The sequence below is a fragment of the Symphodus melops genome (genome assembly GCF_947650265.1).
Source record: "Symphodus melops genome assembly, chromosome: 19".
In the NCBI taxonomy this organism is placed as follows: Eukaryota; Metazoa; Chordata; class Actinopteri; order Labriformes; family Labridae; genus Symphodus; species Symphodus melops.
Window position 1 is genome coordinate 10,293,328 of NC_136709.1, and position 15,519 is coordinate 10,308,846.

At 42.2% G+C, this 15,519-nt stretch overlaps 1 protein-coding gene across 3 annotated transcripts in view; it reads right to left on the minus strand.

Moving 5' to 3' along the window:
* Positions 1 to 15,519, minus strand: part of LOC306840316 (formin) — a 45,615-nt gene that overhangs the window by 4,911 nt on the left and 25,185 nt on the right. For all 3 annotated transcript variants that reach the window (XM_079369519.1, XM_079369518.1, XM_079369517.1), the window contains 8 exons: positions 14,447 to 14,534; positions 10,711 to 10,772; positions 10,458 to 10,546; positions 9,468 to 9,597; positions 9,227 to 9,373; positions 9,045 to 9,104; positions 8,844 to 8,964; positions 3,610 to 3,702 (listed from right to left, as the gene is read on the minus strand). In XM_079369519.1, coding sequence (XP_079225645.1) covers positions 3,610 to 3,702; positions 8,844 to 8,964; positions 9,045 to 9,104; positions 9,227 to 9,373; positions 9,468 to 9,597; positions 10,458 to 10,546; positions 10,711 to 10,772; positions 14,447 to 14,534 — 790 coding nt within the window. The remainder of the gene's footprint in view (positions 1 to 3,609; positions 3,703 to 8,843; positions 8,965 to 9,044; positions 9,105 to 9,226; positions 9,374 to 9,467; positions 9,598 to 10,457; positions 10,547 to 10,710; positions 10,773 to 14,446; positions 14,535 to 15,519) is intronic.

Consider the following 15,519-nt stretch of genomic DNA (forward strand, 5'->3'; position numbering starts at 1 on the left):
AGCTTGTTAAAGGCAGGGCTGGTCATTTTCGAAAAACTAGCATGACTTTGAAAGTAGCATTCCCTCCGTGCTCCGTCTTCACCCACCCCCTCCCCTCTGTGCTCCCTCAAAAGCCACGCCCCTCACTTACATGCACGAGCGCCATTGGTCCAGAAGCGGACCTCAGCTCATGCTTTGAGTGTGGGCTCGTGCATGCATGGTGTAGTAGATTAATAATGATAGAGCAGGGGTACTCAATTGGCGGTCTCCGGTCCAGATCTGGACCCAAACGTAAACAAATGAGTGCTTTTTATTTTTCTTCCACCAGTACTTTGTTTTCCTCTACAGGAAGTTAGTTTTAAGTTGCATATTTGGCAGACGTTCGCTCTGCTTCACTCCGGGTAAACCGAACAACATAAAACTGACTTCTCCACGGTCACACAGGTCATCATTAGCTACAACAACGCAGTCAGATTTGCAAACGGTACATGTTCTTTAGTAAAGCAAAAAACATGGCGTGCTCCAAACTTGACAAAAAGCGAGAGGTGGAATCTAAAAATGGTGAGTTTAATACAGAGTGGACCGACAAATAAGCATTCTGCTGCCTGTGGGGAGCACGAAAATGACACTGTTTAATCTGTAATGAGACTGTTGCCCTCGTCTAAAGTGGAAATGTAAAACGTCAATATGAAACAAAGAGCAGAATTATGCACAAACTAACACCAAAACAAAACTTACACCAGTGTCTATGTATTCCCTGAGTTTGAGACAAAGTTTAGTCAGAGCTGTTCTTTAGTGTTGTGGTTTGTGGAAAGAAGCTGTGGTGCTCACAGCTTTGATTACAAGTTAGAAAAAAAGAAAAGAAAAAAAAAAGCGGTGAATTCAGTGTTGACTCATGTTTTAGGTTAAAACTCTCTACATATTCAAGCCATTACGCTAAAGTAAGAAGATAGATTTTGTTGTACTTTTAAAGTCTGTAGATTTTTTTCGAGTAGCGTGGACTTTGTTTCTAGAAAGAAAGTCTTCTTCTGATTTATGTCCAACTTTACCTTTTTCAAAAACAAACAAACGGTGCTTCTATTAAGGCCTCTTTCAGAGCAAAAGAAAAACAGGCTGCAATAGATAATCGTGTGAAATTGCAACTTCATTTAAAGCTGAAATGACGGCGACACGTGACAGGTACTTGTCAATAAATGCTTTTGTTCTCATATCATATCAGGCAACTACCGTAAATTCCGGACTATAAGCCGCTACTTTTTTCTCACACTTCGAGCACTGCGGCTTCTACTCCGGTGCGGCTAATGCATGGATTTTTTATGGGGGACAATGAGCTTCTGCAAAAAAAAAACTTTTGACTTCGTCACGTCGGATCTTAATATCAGTCATTTTGCGCTTCATGCACGCACCCTCATCATGGAAAACACACGGAGAAATACATATGATGCAGCTTTCAAGTTAAAGGCGATCGACCTGGCTGTCAAAGAAGCTAACAGAGCTGCTGCACGTTAAGATGACACTGACAGCGACAACAGAGACTGAGGAAGTGAGTAATGAAGTCATTCTGAGGCAGTGAATGGATGGACTTTTTCTTGTGAAATATATTACGGTCATCTTTTTCATCAGCCGTGTTACAGACACCGTCGGCTAGGCTTCGTATTGTAACGGTTCATGTTGTAAAGTCAGTAGTTGATAATGTGTTCATAATTCCGATTATGTGGAGAGTCAGTGAATGCACCAGCGAGAACGTGTTGAGTGGCTGTATGAGAGAACGCTGGGGGAGAGAGTTGGATTGTTACGGCAAGTTATGTGTTGCTCTCTGCTGTAAACGGCGTGGTCACGGCCGACAGTGATCGGGTTATTAAAAGTTATTATTTGAACGCTCTCGTCGTCCTTTAACGTCCGTACGGACGCTACAGTATTTGCGGATGTTACCGGTAGCCTACGTCTGTGTAAATAGCTCTTGTTATAGCGTGGACACCTGCGGCTTATAATCAAGTGCGGCTTATATATGTACAAATACATTTATTTACTTATTTTTAGCCGGTGCGGCTTATATCCAGGTGCGCTCAATAGTACGGAATTTACGGTAGATCTTCCAACAGCTTCTTTACAAAATAGAAGAGGGCCAATACTTTCCTTCAGGACTTTTCTAAACCAGTCAGATGACGGGTTTCTCATTATCCAGGAACTTTTGAAACCAGTGATGTGAAAGCAGGAGAGAGATGGAAAGATGCATAAACAGCATCATGAATGATAAGACTTTAGTTACATGGGCGGCTGTGGCTCAGTTGGTGGAGTCGTCGCCCCTCAATCGGAAGGTTGAGGGTTCGATCCCCAGCTCCTGCGAGCAACATGTCCGATGTGTCCTTGGGCAAGACACTTAACCCCAAATTGCTCCCCCTGCTGCGTCTGGGGTGTATGAATGGATAGTTACTGGATGGGCCTATATCCAGCCCATCAGTGTGAATGTGTAGGTGTGATCTGCGGTGTAAGAAGCGCTTTGAGTAGTCGGAAGACTAGAAAAGCGCTATACAAGCTCAAGTCCATTTACCATTTACATATATTTGTACATTGTTAGGTCAGTATGGACCATCACTGTATTGATAAAACCTTCATGTGTACAAAGTCCCCTCATCCCTTTCTCCCAGCAACAAACAGGCATTGATGTTTTGAAGGAAGGAAGTGAGATATGAAAGGAGCTGGTACATAAACTATATAATAAATCAGAGAGCGAGTGTGTCAGAGAAACTCCGCTCCCGTCCCGGTGGTCCCCAGGCCTGATCCACTGAGGCCGGCCAGTCTTTACAAGGCCACAGCCAGGGATGTCCCGCCAGCTTTATGGAAGGGGAAAGTACATGGATACCATGTAAGAGGCAATGCGATCCTTTCTATAGGCCCGTAGACTCCTGTCCTCATGCCGTCTTACGGTGTACCAAGACGCCCTCTCCCAGCAAGAACAAAAACATGCGCGCACACACACACACACACAGATTTTGCAACACCCAGCTCTGACATGGCAAAAAAACATAATTATACCTTCCTCTTTTTTAAGGTCCCATGCTGAGCACGAGGGCGAACGCAGGGCATTTCTTTGCTCTGTAAGCACGGTTTCATGACTTTCTCCTGGGCTGTAAATCCTCTTGTCCAAAATACTGTTTCATCTTTGAAGACAACAAGAATTTTCTCGAGGGTCCCTTTTAGAGCTTCACATGCTGTAGTACAAACCAGCTGGAGAGTGGGACTGAGGACAAACCTCGGTGGGACCCATGATTTGGTATGTCAGTGTGTGGAGATTAAATGAATGAATGGCTCCTCTTGACTGCCATAAATCTAATAATCTCACGTGCAGAGATATTCTGGGATTAAGAGTGAGAGATCGCTTCACATGAGATGGAAATATTTGCTGGTAGCCTGGTGGTTAATGTTTGCGCCCCATGTATGGAGACGATGGACACGTTTTCTTCCCCTCTGATGCTCAAGGGTCATTTTCAAACTTTTTTTCCCCCCTTCCATAATATGCATTGATATTATCTAGATATAGGCTACAACAGACGTTTTGTTTTTTTTAATCCTACACGTTTAGAACATTTCTGTATTCGAACATTCTTCACAGATCTTAACTTGACTCACCGGCAGAGATGAATCGTTCCATCTTCTGCTTGAATGGCTCCAAGTGTTCCTCTGAGGCGTTGGAACACACTTGTTGCAGGTCTTTCTCACAAGCTGGTACGAGACAACAGAGAACAGAGGAGAAGGATCAATCATCACGCACGGCTGCCTCTTTTTAAAGGGCAATGAGATTAAATTAAACAAATCAAGAAAGCTGTCGACTCCAAGTCCTGTTAAGAATACATTCAAGCTACACCATCACAGCTACAGCCGAGCTGGGCGCATTTTTGTTAACATTTCTCTAACCCTTGGTTTGAAGCAAAGACAGAACCAGTCTGGTGAGACCTATGCTAGCTACACTTTACTTTGTTAATTTACACATAATAAACTCCTCAGACACGCTCCATTTGTCAAATAAAAGACAGCAGTTTGGTTAAAAAACAACTGCAAACAAGGATTTTAAAGGAAATCAGTTTTAACCTTAAACTTGATTAAAATAAACAACAGTTACACTTAGTTGTTAAATCTTTTCCCTCACATGCTTCTTGTTTGTATTGATCCCATTTATGATAAATAACCTTTAGTTTGCAAATTAGCGATACATTTGTATTGTCCTACATGTCGTTACGACTTTTGAAGTCTTAATAATTTACATGTGACGGCAGCAGATGTGTCTTCGCTGTTTGTGGATTTGTTTTCGGCACGGCGCTAAATGACCCAACTCACACGAGCTCAGAGGAAACAGTGGTGACTGATCGTGTTCCAGCCGAACCTTCCCCATTTCCTCTCAACTGTAACCTGGGTTAATATACACAGACGCCTGCTAAAAGAACTTTGGCACATTGCTCCAACCTGTAAGTCATTAATGGGTGCAATAAATACCTTGACTTGCTTATGACTGCATAGCTAAATAGTTCTGCAACACGACAAGAGCATTAACAGGTCTGGCCGCGGTCTCATTCACTGCGAGGCTGCTTTTGGTTCCGAGTTTGACTCTGAAACGTTTGCATGCGGAGCAACTTGCACCTGCAACTGGGTAAGCTCAGTCTATTACATCGCTTATTTATTGGCTGTGTTAATATATCAGACAGGAAACACGTCGTCTGAGCATTCAAATTGAGGTGTAACTACGTACAGCCTCACTGTCTGGATAACAGCACTCTTTTAAAAATGAGAGGAGCGCGAGCCAGCAGTTATCAAAATAAAAAACAGAGATCAGCAACCAAACATGACGACCGAAATATCCTGTTTGGACAAAACCGCGTTTCCTCGCCAGAAATCCCCCAACTCAAAACGACCCATTAAAAACAGTGTTCAAAACAGCAAGTCTACAATTTAGAGGCGGCTCGCTCCTAAATGTGGTCCAGACAGCAAGGGCCACAAGGAGGAAGCCCACAACACACAGCAGCTGTAAAGAATAAAAACCAAAAGCTCCAGTTTGAGACATTGTCTTCGAGTGATAATACTGTTCTTTTTTTCGTGTTGCTTGGCGTGCCTCAACAGGGAGGATTCTCCTGCAAGTCAAAGACAGACACCACCTATCAGGTTTGATGGACGACTTTGAGTGAATGACCAACGGCTAATGATGAAGGTAAAATGTCTGTTAATACAGGTAAAGCTGTAGTAATGCTTTAATGGATTTTAATGTTGAACATTTTATTTTATCAAGAACAGATATTTTGATATATTTAGATTTTTTTGTGTGTTTTGTTAAAGTTAATTAAGCTCAAACTATCAAATTAAAAAATGGAATATTTAAGAAATGAGCTATTCTAAAAGGTCAGCAAAGATTTCCATATTCGAGTACAAAAATATATTGATCAAATCACAGTTTGCTACATCTGAAATCAAGTACAAGTCATAAACTACTACAAATTTCAAGGTAACATATCAACACAAAACTGAAAAAGCACTCCAGTACAAAACCAGGTATCACTTCAGAAGGACAACTTCAACACAGAGATGGAACATAAACACATTTTATCACGTTTTTTTTTTTTTCCAGGCACGTAATTGTGACCCCCTGACAACGACCTTGTGATCTAATTTTGGGTCCCCATCCTCAGGTAGAGAACCACTGCATTTAAGGACACCTTCCTCAGCACTGACAGCTTCCTGATAGGAGCCATTGCATTTTCTTTCAAGCCATTTTTTTTTTTTTTTAAACAAAAAGGGACATTGGATAAAATTACATCTAGTTGACTGTTCCTATCTTTGGAACTGTTCCTCTTTTATACAGATCGTTTTAAACCAACAGGGTTAATTGAGGGTTTCCTGAGCAAGATTTGAGCTTCTGAAAACAGAAGCAGATACGAGCAGATATTCTGGGGTTTTGGAGCGACATTTCTCAACATGCATTTACTGTATTTCTCCAGAGGAATCATTTTCCAATCCATCATATCTGAATGTGTCAGAGTGGACCATCTATTGTGGCCTATGAGGTAACATGACAGTGAGCTGCGGGCAGAGGGGAGTAAACGAGTAAAGAAAAACAAAACAAGAAAGACTGAATTGTTCTCCAGCGTTTGCCCTGTGTGGTTGACTAAACGGGACACTTTGATGTCAGTATGTACTTGTGATTTGAACCGCAGTAAGCGAGAGCCCCCACAGCAGCTAGCAGGAAATCACAGCACACTGAGACAATGAGCAAGCTCTCAGGATGAGCTCAAAAAGCAGTAGATGGGAGAGAGCCTAAGCAGCGCCACAAGATGAGGGAAGTAGCTGTTTGATGAATGTTTCTGTCTCCACGCCTCGCCACCTCCCGTCTCTGTAGCTCTGGATCATTATTAAAGGCAAGGTTCGAGGAGGCAAACTAGTAGACAGAGAAACGCATGACGAGACAACAGTGACTTCATTGTTGTTTCACAGCTGCCAGCAGAACTACAGTTCCAACTGGAAGTAGTGCATTAATTCAAATGTCATATTTCAGTTTGACAAATATCTGTTTGTTTAATGAAAAAAAGAAAAAAAAAAGGCATTCTTGGAAGAGCTTTCGTTTTCTTTTTGTAATCATTTATCAGAGGTTAAACCAGTGCAGAGCTCTGACTCCAATCATTTATACCTGGAAAAGTAAATTCTCGTCAGACTTGCAGCTCAGCTCTCTGCAGGATGAAGTCTTCGAGCCTCCTCTGGTGAGGCCAGCCAGGAGACTTCTCTCCCCTTTCCACTCCTCATAGATCAACCCTGATGTGCTGTCACGTAACAACTTCAGGTAGGACCCTTAATAATAGGAGGTGGAGTGTTAACCCGTCTTCAAATGTGAGGGCAGGGAGCATCAAAATCACATGTTCTGCTCTGTGAGAGAGTGCTGATGCAACCATAAGAAGCAGCTAGTTGAATACGAGCTAAATATGTGAAGCAACTTGCTTTATATATATATATAAAAAAAAAATAAAAAAAAGGGAGGAACTCTTCATCATGTTGAGCACTCAGGAAGGATTACTTTCGTCTTCGTTTCACTTCAGCAGTCTGACTTCACACGTGGCGTTACGAGTGCAGCCCCCACGTCGTAAAGCGGGGCTCAGGCTAAAGGCCCTGCCTGAATGTGACATTAAAGGCCATTTAAAGTCATAGACACTGTCTGATTTGCCAACGTGATGAATGCCCAGCCTGGGCCAGGCCTTTAGTGGAACACTAAATTCCTCCGAGCAGCAAATGAGCTCCGACTATTTCTTTTTATTTGATCCTATTTCATTTTCTAGCGTCCGCGTCGCTCTGTCGAGTCCAATATTTGGACAGTTAAATGCACCTTTATGGAGGTAGCCCATGATCTGATCTGCAGTTTGAAAAAACAGCTGAAAGATCAGGTGATCCAGGGTTTTTTTTAAAGATACATTGAGGTTAGGATGCTGGAGTTCAAAACTAGGATTTGACACAGTAAGAGAATAAAGTATAGTATGTATATATCACATGAGTGGGTTTAACTCCTCGTGGCCTCTCCACTCATCTCTCTCACTCTGAGAGGAGCACAGAGAGAGGTCATCACCTTCTCCCCAAACAGGAAGCTCCGTCTAAAAGAGGATCATGTTTCTGCACAAGCCAGTGAAGAAGAGGGCAGCCAAGAGGACGGGGACTCTCTCCTGAGCATCACTGACTAGACTCCACACACACACACACACACAGGACGAGGTGAGTTTTGACTGTTGGCACAAAGTCTCCTGACATTTGACCTAAGCCTGGAGGGCAAGACAACGCAGCCGCCACCTTAGGATCAGGTGAGGGCCAATCCGGCTTCTTGTTCCAGTCGAACCGAGCGGGCGTAAGCGTGAGTCATTCTGAGCCTCTGAGTGACACGACTCACATTAAGGAGGGAAGAGATCTGTGTTAGCTTTATAATTAAGACCACTTGCTTTCTTTAGGCAGGTTTATAATAGCCAGGTATAAATATTTATTCCTGGCGTCTGCAGAGGATAAAAATGGTGGGAGTCAGAGGTGGAGCTCGCCAAACATCCAGAATCCAACGCTCGCTCTGTGATGCTTTTACCCCCGAGGACTTCTGTGCCAGACTGCGCTGCGACGGAGATCAAATACGAGGGCCCTTATGTTGCATTTATTGTCTTCAGGTCTTCCATTTTTTCCTAATAAATGAGTGACAGCTTGAGGTGGGTCTGGGTACTTTAGTAGACTCTTTGTATTTTTCCCTCGGGTCAGAGAGTAGAGGGCTTTAACAGCGATCTAAAAAACGTAGGGGAAACTTGCAGAGCATATCTAATTGCTTTCATATGCCATATTATTGGTTGATTTAAATAACCACAGACACAAGGGGCACAGGGTGCGTCGCCTTTAACCTCCGCATGGCCCTGGCCAAGACTGGCTGGCTGGCTGGCTTGGTTACTGAGTGGATCGGCGCCCGCAACACTTTGAGCACATAACACCAGAATCAGGTTTTTCTTCCGGCAATTATCGTCCTGATGCTTCCTCGGTGAGCTGGAGTTGGCTTTTTTGGACTCTACCCTTGCTATAGAGTCCATTAGAGCAATTTAGAAGCTTCTTTTGTTAGCTGTTCTGTAAACTGGTGTTAAAAACAGGACAGCTTGTGGCGCTAAGATGTCAGGGGAGTGAAGATACGATGTCTGGAAACTGGGAAAGGTTGCCTCAGGCGTGCCTGCTTCTGGAACACACCCCAAAAAACCCTCGGTCGGCATTTACATTTAAGATGAAAGGTAGCCATGCACGCCAACACAGGGATGGTTTTAGTGATGAAACAGAGATGAGCATGCAATGTGCATGTCCTTCTACAAAAGATAATGTCTTACTGGTCAGATCTTTCTTCAGCTTCCTGATGTCCTTGGAGAGGTCTTCGAACTTCACCTGTGAAGCCTGGAAGAATTCCTGCGGCTCCGGCAAAGGAAACACACTCTTATCTGTGCCAGCGTGCTGGAACACACAGAAGAGTGTGAGTGTCTGAGCGTTAATGTGAGCGTTCCATTTGGAGAATCTGATCGATGGTATCTCACCTTGTCAAAATTACGCAGGTAGTATAGAACAACGTAATCCACCAGATTCATATGATTGTCCTAAGGAGGAAATAAATGACTTTTGCGATCAGGCTTCACATGACCTACTGATATATCGATATGATTCGACTGTATGCGTTGACTTTGCTCATACTTGTGTAAAATCTGAACTTGTGTGTTACCCTGCTTTTCACGTCCTTTAATTTTGGGAGAATTTCCAGTCCAAAGCCATCAGCCTGACCTCTTGTCCTGTTCCCTCCGTTCATGTAGTTCCCAAAGGCCAGAACAAGACCCATCACATTCCGCAGACTGTCACATTCCAACAGCTCCTGAAACACACGTACACGTTTGCGTTAGCAAGCTTTCTTTTGGCGTATTAACACTTCTGGGGGGGAGCAGCGTTTGTTGACATGGTGCTCTTACTTTGCAGACGTTCGTGATTATGTCCAATTTGCGGCTGATGGAGGCGATGATATCGAGGAACACTGACTGAAATATGATGCAGCGTGTTCGGCCTGCAAAGTCAGGAATCTGGGAGAGCTCATAAAGAAACCTGTAAACAAAAAAACAGGGGGGGGGGGGGGTTATGTTATGTTATGACAGAATTAAACAACACGTCTTACAGGAAGTACTATTCTGGGTTCTTGGCAGGCTCTGGTCGTCTAAGCAGGCAGGCTGAGTCAGTGTCGCTGTTCACAAGCGCACAGGCAGCTGATAGTCATGAGCGGCGCTGCTCTGTTGGGTTTGAAGGGTCCACGGGGTCAGGTGGAGGGAGAGCAGCGAGCGGCGCACACAGATTGATCAAAGGTAGCTCTGGGCTGATGCGGGAAGACTTGTGTAAACAGTGCTGTGTCAGAGGGGAGCAGAGCAGTAACATCCTGTGTGATTAGGCCCTTCTAATGGAAGGAGACACTGAGTAGGGATGACTCTGGCAGCCGTAGTGACAGCTCTGGTCAAACATGGAAACAGGAAGGCCAGGCTGAGCGGCACCACTGGGTCCGGGCCTCGTTAACTGGCCTGGACTACTTAACCCTGACAGGAACTACTGAAACAATGTCCATGAATGCAATTAATGTCCAATATTGGTGGATTACTTCATGAAAAATACAGAACAGAGAGATACCTTAATGTGCAAATGTTTACAGTCTTTTCTATTTTTTGTTCACAGTGTGATTCATGTCACCAATAATTGAAAGAAGAAAAAAAAAAAAGTTACATTTTTAGGTCGCATATAAAACAAATGAGTCATAAGTGAAATAAAACCTCTAAACCCCTCCCAACTAATGTAATTGCGCTGAATCAATGGTTTGGAATTCAGGCAAACAAATAATACTCACCATAATTATCTGGTTTAAAACAAGTTTATTATGATGTTTGAGTTTGTATGAGAAAAGGCTTTACTATGTAACTCACTGTTCAGGTTTGTCCAGCAGTTTGACGTCTTCTTCTTTGGAGCTTTCAAAATGTTTTGTTATCCTGGCCAACTCATCACTGGTGGCCCTCTAGAAAGCCAAACAAAAGAAGAAGATAAAGGGTTATTAATGCAACTACATTTAATCAGACAGCATCTGATGCTGCTCAGTAACAAAATATGCATTAGTGTTCAATTAGCTGTCTAACATGAACATTATAAGCTCTTTCTCCTGGAGGGTTTCTTCTAACTTACATTTTCATACAAAGCCTCGATGGTTTCCAAGTCCACCACGGAGTTGTCCAAAGTGAGAACAGCTGTAATAGTAAAGAAATTCATTAGAAGCATTTAGTGTAATAAATGCACAAGATCTTGGACAAATCATTCTGCCTTTCATTTTGTTCAACTTTAAGGAGCAGTATGCAACTCTGATGCCCAGTGTTTCAAATGGGTACTGCAGTCCAAATTTAAAAGACTGGAGAGCGTTGCACTTCAACATAGAACGTTTCCTTATGTCTGATGATATAGTAAGGTCAGATGTGAGGTTTTTATGACGTAGATATCTTACAGATTGAACCTTAAAGTTCATATGGGTTATAATTGAAGCAACTAGTATTTATGGAATACTATTTAATGTGAAAAAAAACTTTGACAAAACCTGGAAGAAGGAGCAATGTTTTCCTTGTGTCTCTTTGCTTCTATATGCCTTTTTGGCATGTTTCAATTATGGACACAGAGAGGGCAGCAGTCTCTCTGTAAATGGTTTACAGTTTCTCTGTTACGTGGTAGAGTAGAGTTACAGCAGGCATTTATGAATGCAGCAATAAATTGTCTTAACAGACAATGTTTTTTTCCAGAGGGATCTTGAGCCCACGCAGTGATGTCCGCCACATAATCATGTCTATTTGTAATAGAGGGCAGTCTGAGAGTTCACACATTTGTACAATGATGCACAAGATCAAGATGTAGGTGAATCAGTCAGCTTGAACACGTTTAACCAGACTAACAGACTAAAAAGAAAAGTGCAAAGGGAGGTCAGAAGTGTGGAGGACGGCACAGAAAGAAAGTGACTCCTGTTCTGTGTCTGAGAGGTGTCACAAGTTTATGGCCTCTGTGAAGGAGGAGGGGAAGAGAAAAAGATGGGAGGGATGGCTCCAGATAGCTGACAGTTGTTTGGTTGGTGCAGACAACCACAGAAAGTATGCGCACATCATTTGTTGTTCTACAGTAACTGAGTCAATCTGACAAAAAAAAAAAAAAAATTCACCAATACTAAGCATAACACTCTGTTTCCAGTTCAGCTTCAAGTAGCAAAATCGGTCCAGAACCAACTAACTAACTAATTGGCACTTTAAAGCTTTCGAAAAACAGTCACTGTGGCCACAAGTGAAAATTATGCAACCACCCAATATTAACCATTGTCATGTATTATATTAATATAGTAGCATAATTAAAGCAGTCACAAACTGACATCCTTTTGTATGTAAGACGACATAAAAAAGTGAGGGATGCTTTCATTGGGCAACATCACTGAAATCTCGTCGCTCCCTGACATTAAAGTATTCAAGCTATGTTGGATAACTTTTCCAATTCCCAGCCGTCTCAACCACAAAGTGGGTTTTCACGATGACCGTTAATGGTAAAAAAAAGTAACTTTAGCAATATTAAACAATGCTAAACCTTGTACCTTGCCACCTTACACGTTAAAAATAAATCAAAACTTGAAAGGTCCCAGATGACCCCAGGCTCATATCATGTGATTCCAATAAATACTGCACTGCAGTGTTACAGAAAAAGAAGAAGAAAGAGAAGAAGAAGAAGTGAAAGGCAATAAAACAATCTAGTCTAAATATGTCATTAGCTTCCTAACAAACATTTTTAATTAAAACTGGGAAAAGTTCTCCATACAGCAGTTTCTTGAAGCCAAGAGTTACACTGACACTCATTTAATAGCACAAGACCAAGAAAGCTAAACATGCTTAATTGAGACAAAAGGACATTAGCTTCATAACAAGACCTAATAGTAACATTGGGCATGTTTGGCTAAGGAACAGCTATTGTCATAATCTGTTCAATTCATACATATTCATTTTATACATTTATTTAGATTATTGCTTATGGGAGAATACAATGTTGATAGAAATGTGACATGGCAGTAATAGTTCCATATGTCAATAATTGTTGGCAAAGGTAAAAGTAACAGTCGAACAAACACAGCCCAAGTCTTCAATCACTAACTGTTCCTAGCTAACAAGTTAATATGTTGCACTCAGTTTCTCTGCGACAAGAACAGCTGGGAAACAGTCAATGTGGTCCTGATGTCTGGATCAGAGAGATCGCTGGAGGTCCATTTCCTACATCTTATTAGAGTGGATTATTCAGTCCCTCAGCCATGCAGCCGTCAATCACACACCAAAGGGGGGCCTGCTCCAGTGTGCACAAGAGCACTCTGATCCGAGGGGAGCCGGATATCTCTCCACACCAACAGATCAAAGCAGGCCTGCCAACCGCCTCACACCCTCTCCTTACACTTTTCACTCATCGGCTTTAGTGTGGAAGGGCATGTGTGGTGTGTGAACAAGCTCGTGTGTGTGTTTGTAGTTGGTGTGTGTGTGGGGGAGAGCCTCCTTTTGCCCTTGAACCATGGTGGCCCTAGAGGTCCCCCAGTCACTCCTTTGGCCCTAACTAGAGGGCTGCCTACCCTGCTCCCCTCCTTCCCTCTTTCACTCCCTAGTAGCTCTAATTACATTACATGTCCCATGTCCTTTTAATTTGGCAACAAAGGGGAGGCAAGCAGGCGAGGCCAGGGACCAGAGCCCTTAGAAGTGCTTATTAAGGTGCTGTCCTTCATGGTCAGATTCAAATTGTTAATTACACTTCCCATTGAGGCACGAGGAGGCAACCTCACATCGAGAGTGAGCTGGCCTTTTTTTTTTTTTTTTTTTTAACCAAACCTGCTCTACAAGCTGAAACTGGAACAGAGAGAAAAGGATTAAAAAGCACCAGGAAAACTATTTTGTTTATATTTTTTTTCCTATGTGCTGTGGTGGTTTTATGTGGCAGTGCAGTGTCTGCTAACTGTGGAAGGTGGTTTTGTACATGCTCAGATCATTAGTGGGGTGTCAGTCCCATTAGGCTTGTGGAAACCGTCACTGGCTACAATAAACAGATCTGCTGGCCGAATGCTCAGACTCGCAGGCGGCAGGAACTCTCCGCCACAGTCCCAGCACAGGACCAACTCCTGGCCTATCTGCTCTGTCCCCAACACACACATTACGTGTTTACATACACACGTGGCTGGATTTTTCCACAGAACAACCAAGCATGTCGTCAATTCAAGTGGCCCTTCATAAAGTGATGGCAATTCATTTTATTTAAAGTAGTGCAAAAAGGATTTTCGAACAAGGGCAGCAGTAGCTCAGTCTGTTGGGACTCTGAAGGAAGTATGGAAAGTATGGACTGCCAATGTGCTCTTAAGCACGGCAGCAAAGTCCCACAGCTCTGGGGTGCACTATTTTGTATGCAGTCCCCTCACTCTGTGTATACCTGACCTATGTGTGTGTTCAATAACAAAGGAAAACACTGAATTTCACCCTCGGGATGAATTAAGTATTTCTTCTTCTGTCTTCATGTGAAAGAAAAAGTGAAACGCTGCTTTCATCCCCGTGTTGAAGTCTCATTTTGAGACAAAACAACATATTTTCATTCCCACCAAAGTAATGGAAAATCTATTTTTTTCACTTGAGGCACAAATGAAAAAAAAAAAAAAAAAAGTTACTAGTGACAAATTATAAGCTGTCAAGGGTGCGTTATCTGCTCTCAAAAAATAACTCCATCTGCATTTCGTCAGGATTCATTCACAAATTCTTGCCAAATGCTAGTGGACATTCAGTGTGGAAATCTGAATATGAGCTCCTTCCTGGACAGAGATCAAAATAACAGAGTTTTCACAGACATAAGATAACATATGGTCATTAAATGATTGTTTTACCTTGCTGTATGTCCTTTAATTCAAGATGCAGGCTGGATATGAGGATGCCGACAGCTTGTGAACGCTTCCCATCCAGCAGCTTGATTAACTGAAGAATACAAAAACAACACGTTCTTAGATGACCAGGTGATTATAGATTAGATAATCCAGACTGTGTATTTAAAAGTTATTGCCCAACCAACATGTTTACTAATATGGATTATTATGTTAATCCAACCTCATGACCTCGTGGGGAATTTTTGGTTCAAATATCGACGAATACTATTCTTAATCATTTCACAGACACGTTCTGTATGTTTGCTCTCCAGAAACCCTGAATGCACATCCATCCATGCATTCACTCTGTTTTCCAGCAAAAAACTGAACTTATTGATCTCGTCTTCCCAGAGTTCTAAAAGTGCTTCTCTTTTGTAGATTTCTAGAAAGAGATGACGCTTAGTTTACATGTGATACATTATAAAAGGAAAGAGCAGCTTTGTTATCCCCGAATAACAAGAAAAATAAGTTGAGGTCTTAAGAAAACAATTCAAAAGAACTCATTATGGGGGGAAAACAGCATTTTTCATCTTTAAATAACACGATAAATGTTAAAATCTTAAATTGATCACAGAAAATGGGAGTCCATAAGTTGAATGGATTCATTTCTGTTAAAAGATTTCATTATGCCCTAAAACTTTTTTTTTTTTTTTTTTTTTTTAAATGAATGACACTAAAAAAGTTAAGGAGAAAGGTGAATAAAAATAATGTTTCTGTTATGTGATGGGATGAGATGCCAGGGAAAATCCCTCTGTCACTTCCTGCTGTGAAATGGATGAAGCACCTCAAGTGCCCGCTATACTCTATGTAGCAGGGGACTGAGCCAGCTCATCCAAAAGAGTGAGAAACACACTTTGTCTCATTCAATTCTATAAGGGAGCAAAGTCAAGTTAGAAAGTGGTCCACCTCTGCTCTACTAAGAACACGTGTGTGATATAATCAAAAATATCAAGTCGTAGTGAAAGTACAAAGGCAAAAGTGGCACCATAAAAGGACAGTCTAGAAGAGCAAGGCAAAGAGAAGCAGGGCTTTTTTTT